This window comes from Charadrius vociferus, unplaced genomic scaffold (genome assembly GCF_000708025.1).
Source record: "Charadrius vociferus isolate BGI_N301 unplaced genomic scaffold, ASM70802v2 scaffold282, whole genome shotgun sequence".
NCBI classification, from domain to species: domain Eukaryota; kingdom Metazoa; phylum Chordata; class Aves; order Charadriiformes; family Charadriidae; genus Charadrius; species Charadrius vociferus.
Window position 1 is genome coordinate 4544763 of NW_009647731.1, and position 4017 is coordinate 4548779.

A 4017-nucleotide genomic window follows, 5' to 3' on the forward strand; every position below is an offset into this window, starting at 1 on the left:
AAGTGACAAAACATTTTTCAGAAATATGTGGATTAGCTGAATTAAAGCACCCAGAGACAGGGTTGAAGAGTGCCTTCCAAGCCAGCCTCTCTGCCTCTCATTTATAGAAAGCACTCAGGTGCATAATGAAGAAATTTATTTCCTTAAGTCATTTTGATTTAAGTGTTTGTTTTTCCTCTAAATTCTCTGACCTTTAGATTTCAGGTCAGGCTTTCCCTTGCTAATCCAACAAGACAAATAACAAAATAACAAATTTTTCCAGTTCCTTTGAATATTATTCATTCACAGACAGAAGCATGCAAAAGTCCCTCCCCAGCTTCCTGTCAATGTTATCTTATTCTGTGCATTCAAAATCACTGGCTATCACTACCGTTAAAAAGGAGCCAGCACCTAAAAGGTTGTTTAAACGTTCTGTGTAACACAAAGCAACTCTGCAGTCCTTTAAGAAGGAAAATTCTTCAGTTCTTAAATATCTCAGCAAGAACCATTGTCACTTTCCTAACTAACAGTAAAAATTTAAATTAGGTGAGCGTTACAGGTAAACTAAGGCTCAGCGGAGCCTAAACTTCCCTCACGGTTTCACATCTTAGTTCAGCTACGGGTGTACAAAGACTAGCTCAGGAAAACAGAGTAAAAGCTGTTCTTCATTCCTCAAGAACCTAAAGTATCCTAAGCAGTTCCCAAATAAAAAGTTAATACAATATAAGCTTACATGCAATTTTATCTGATCAACTATGCAACTAGCATGAATGGCCTAACAGTTTGTTTCTGATGCAGCTGTTAATGCTTAATTTCCAACACCTTCCTAACAAAAGTTCTGCTCTTTGTTTTAGAGAAGCTGCTAGTTAATAAGTGCAACAGTAAGCACAATCAGTAGCAACTGTAAGCACAGAAACACGCTTACAATTACTTCTATCTACTTCGGTCTCTATTTTCCATAACACTACAGCTGAACTAGAACAGATTTTGATTATCAAGTTACCTAATTTGAGGGCCCACCAGAGAGCATACGGCATTAGCCTAATTTTCCCTCCCAGATGCCAAGTCCCAAACTATTCTTCAGCATATAGATAGCTATATTCTGCAAATTCAAGAAGAGTAGTGGTTTGAAGTAGGTATCTTATCTCAGCAGGTCAAATACAATACATCAGGCACAAGCTGCCTAAAAGTGCACGTTTCAGCTACACAGACTACCAGCAATACCAAACTGATGACTTATTCTTGTCACGTTCATAGATGGCTTATTGTAGAACTCAAATGTGCAGAGCTTCAGACAAGCCTACCAAGGATTCTTTGAATTTGATAAAGTCACTTACACACCAGGCTATAAATAGCAAACTTTTGGTAAAAAGCTCCATCTGATATGCACACATATGTGCTAAGCACACAAGAAAAACATTAATTTTATTGCAACCCATGAGATAATTCTAAAGAAGTCTTTAACAGAATGGGTCATTCAAAGAAAGTGTCTGAGCACGAGTTCAGCTACCACAGCAGCACAGTACAGCCAAATGGGTTGAACAATATGGCTTGCTGCAATGTCCCCATGACATGAAGGTGTGACACACAGAGAATACTAAGCTGGAGTTTGCCAAGACTTTTCCTGACCAACTGGTCTTTACAAAGTCAGACATAGCTCTACACTCCAGAACACAACACCCACAGATATCAACTCCAATTACAAAAGATGACAGCTGCCATCAATTCTACTTGATACAAAAGGTAAGTTTGGTCCTTGGTTGCACGGACACTGTCCTAGAAGCACTTCAGTGAAACAAAAACTGAAAAGCTACATATTTATAAAAATTTATTCTAATATTTATTTTAGCCTTGTTACTCAGGAATAAGCTAAGTATACCAAATGCACTAGCGCACCACTATTTCTGACAGAAAAAAAAAGTGTTTCAATTGCATAGTAACAATCTTTTTGAACAGACAAGAAGCTATTTAGTTGGAACACTGAGGCATCACACCCATTTTTACAATTGTTAGGTTGGCATATAGTAAGTCTGCAAAACATTATGTCATTTTCAAGGTGGAACATATGGATAGCAAACCTTTTGGGGACGAAAGTGTAAAGATCTTCCCCATTCTGTGCAGAAAGCTTTTATAAAAAAGTTTGCAAGTTGTCCTTTCACATCAATGATCTCTGCATATCAAAGCCGAGGTCGTGTTGGTATCGGAAATATCATCCCATATGGGTTTTGCTGTGCATTTTAAAAATATAAAAATATACACATGCTTTTAACAGTGTACAACGAAGGACATTAAGATGATCTATAAAATGCCTTGTGGGCACAAAGCCTCTATAATTTAAAAGGAATTCTAAAGATCACTGATTTGAGCCACTACTCATACTTTGGTTGAAGCATCATTTTTATTGCTGTTATTTCCATACAGAACAGTGACTACTGAATCTTGTACTGGGTAGTTTAATGTATTTTTAGATCTGATAACTAAAGCAATCCACAAGAGAAATGAAGCAGCATCTTGCACTCTCATGACAAATTTTAACAGCACTGTTGTTGTTTGGGTTTTTTTTACATGCCAATGTGTCTTTATATGTACAAGATCTAAAAGACCACTTATCAACTTAAAATTAGGCTGGTGGTCTTCCTGTCACCAAACAATACCCTCAAGACCAGAAATGGTTTTCACCTTTTAAGAATGCGGTATGCTCTCAAGTGTTAAAAAAAAATGCAGGTGGCAAGTGAAGAACACGACTCTCTTCCTTTCTTATAGAAAAACCTTTACACAATCAAAGCTTATATGTACAAGCAATATTGAACTACACTCTAAAGCTTTTATCATTGCAAATGTATGCAATGAATAAATAGATTCTAGATCAAATGATCTGACAACTCAAAAATATGCAGAAAGGTATAATGCTAAGCCCAACCCTCATGCTTCAGCATAGTAAAAGCAACAAAAGTAATTATTTTCTGAGAAATGCTTTAAAAAAATAAAGAAAAAGAGACAGTAAAGACAGCACTGGCATATCTTTCATCACTCTGGATAGTTTTTAGCAGAAGAGTTTGCTATATAAATTAGTACATCTTTGTTACTAGTCTGTAAGACAGGTTTAGAATTGGACACATTGTTTCTTTTCAAACCAACCCTACCATAATTGGATCAAGTTACATGAAAACAAAGTAATAAACCCACCAAGTATATATTTTTGTTATAATGCAAATACTTAGGAAAGATGAAACACTTGCTCTAAAGTTTCAGCTACTTATACCCTCAAGTTCTCACCTGTAAGTCCTTCTTCAGTTTTAGTAAGTCTTCATTTTCTGCATTCCCAGACAAGGCAGCCTCAACTTGCTGAAGCTGAGCTTTGTAGCTGGCCAACTGCTTAGCAAGGTCTTCTGACATCTGCAAGAAACATACATGCACACACAAACACATCAAAACAACAGGGTTGCTGCTCTTCAATCGCATCTTGTTGTGCAAGTAAAGTGATGCTGATAAATCAACAACATGAAAAGCTATTACAAAATTATTAAAAATAAAACTCACTATGTTTCAGTAATGCACTGTATGACTATAGATAGCTGTTCACCTTAATTTTTGTACTGGTCAACTACTTCTAAGCAATTTCTAAATAAGAAAGCTTAAATACATGCCCGTGTGCATGCACCAGGCAAACGCTCAAGTTACAGTATGTAAGCAGCGGGGCCTTCAGGCAGCCTCGAAACTACCCACATCTTTAGAAAACTACCGCGCACTACAGCTTTTCCCATCTGGTTGCCACAAGCCACCGCCTGCGTGTTTACGGCGGCGATATCCTCTGCGGTACTCCGGTCCCGGTCCCTCCCGGCAGCCACCACCCGGCACCGGGACCACAAGCGGCGAGTCCAGCTCTGGGCCACCCCGCTCCTTGTCGGACAGAGCTGGGCGACCCGGGGAGCGGCGGAAGGGCGAGGAAGAGGGGCCGAGCCCGTGAGGAAGGACCCGCTCCGGCGGACAGGCCCAGGCCTAAGCCGAGGCCTAAGCCGAGGCCTAGGCCTAGGCCTA

General features: G+C 39.1%; 1 protein-coding gene across 1 annotated transcript in view; it reads right to left on the minus strand.

Moving 5' to 3' along the window:
* Window positions 1-3375, minus strand: part of SMNDC1 (survival motor neuron domain containing 1) — an 8522-nt gene extending 5147 nt beyond the window's left edge. The window contains exon 1 of the mRNA XM_009881553.1: window positions 3256-3375. Within this exon, the coding sequence (XP_009879855.1) occupies window positions 3256-3375 (120 nt within the window). The remainder of the gene's footprint in view (window positions 1-3255) is intronic.
* Between the last annotated feature and the right edge of the window lie 642 nt (window positions 3376-4017).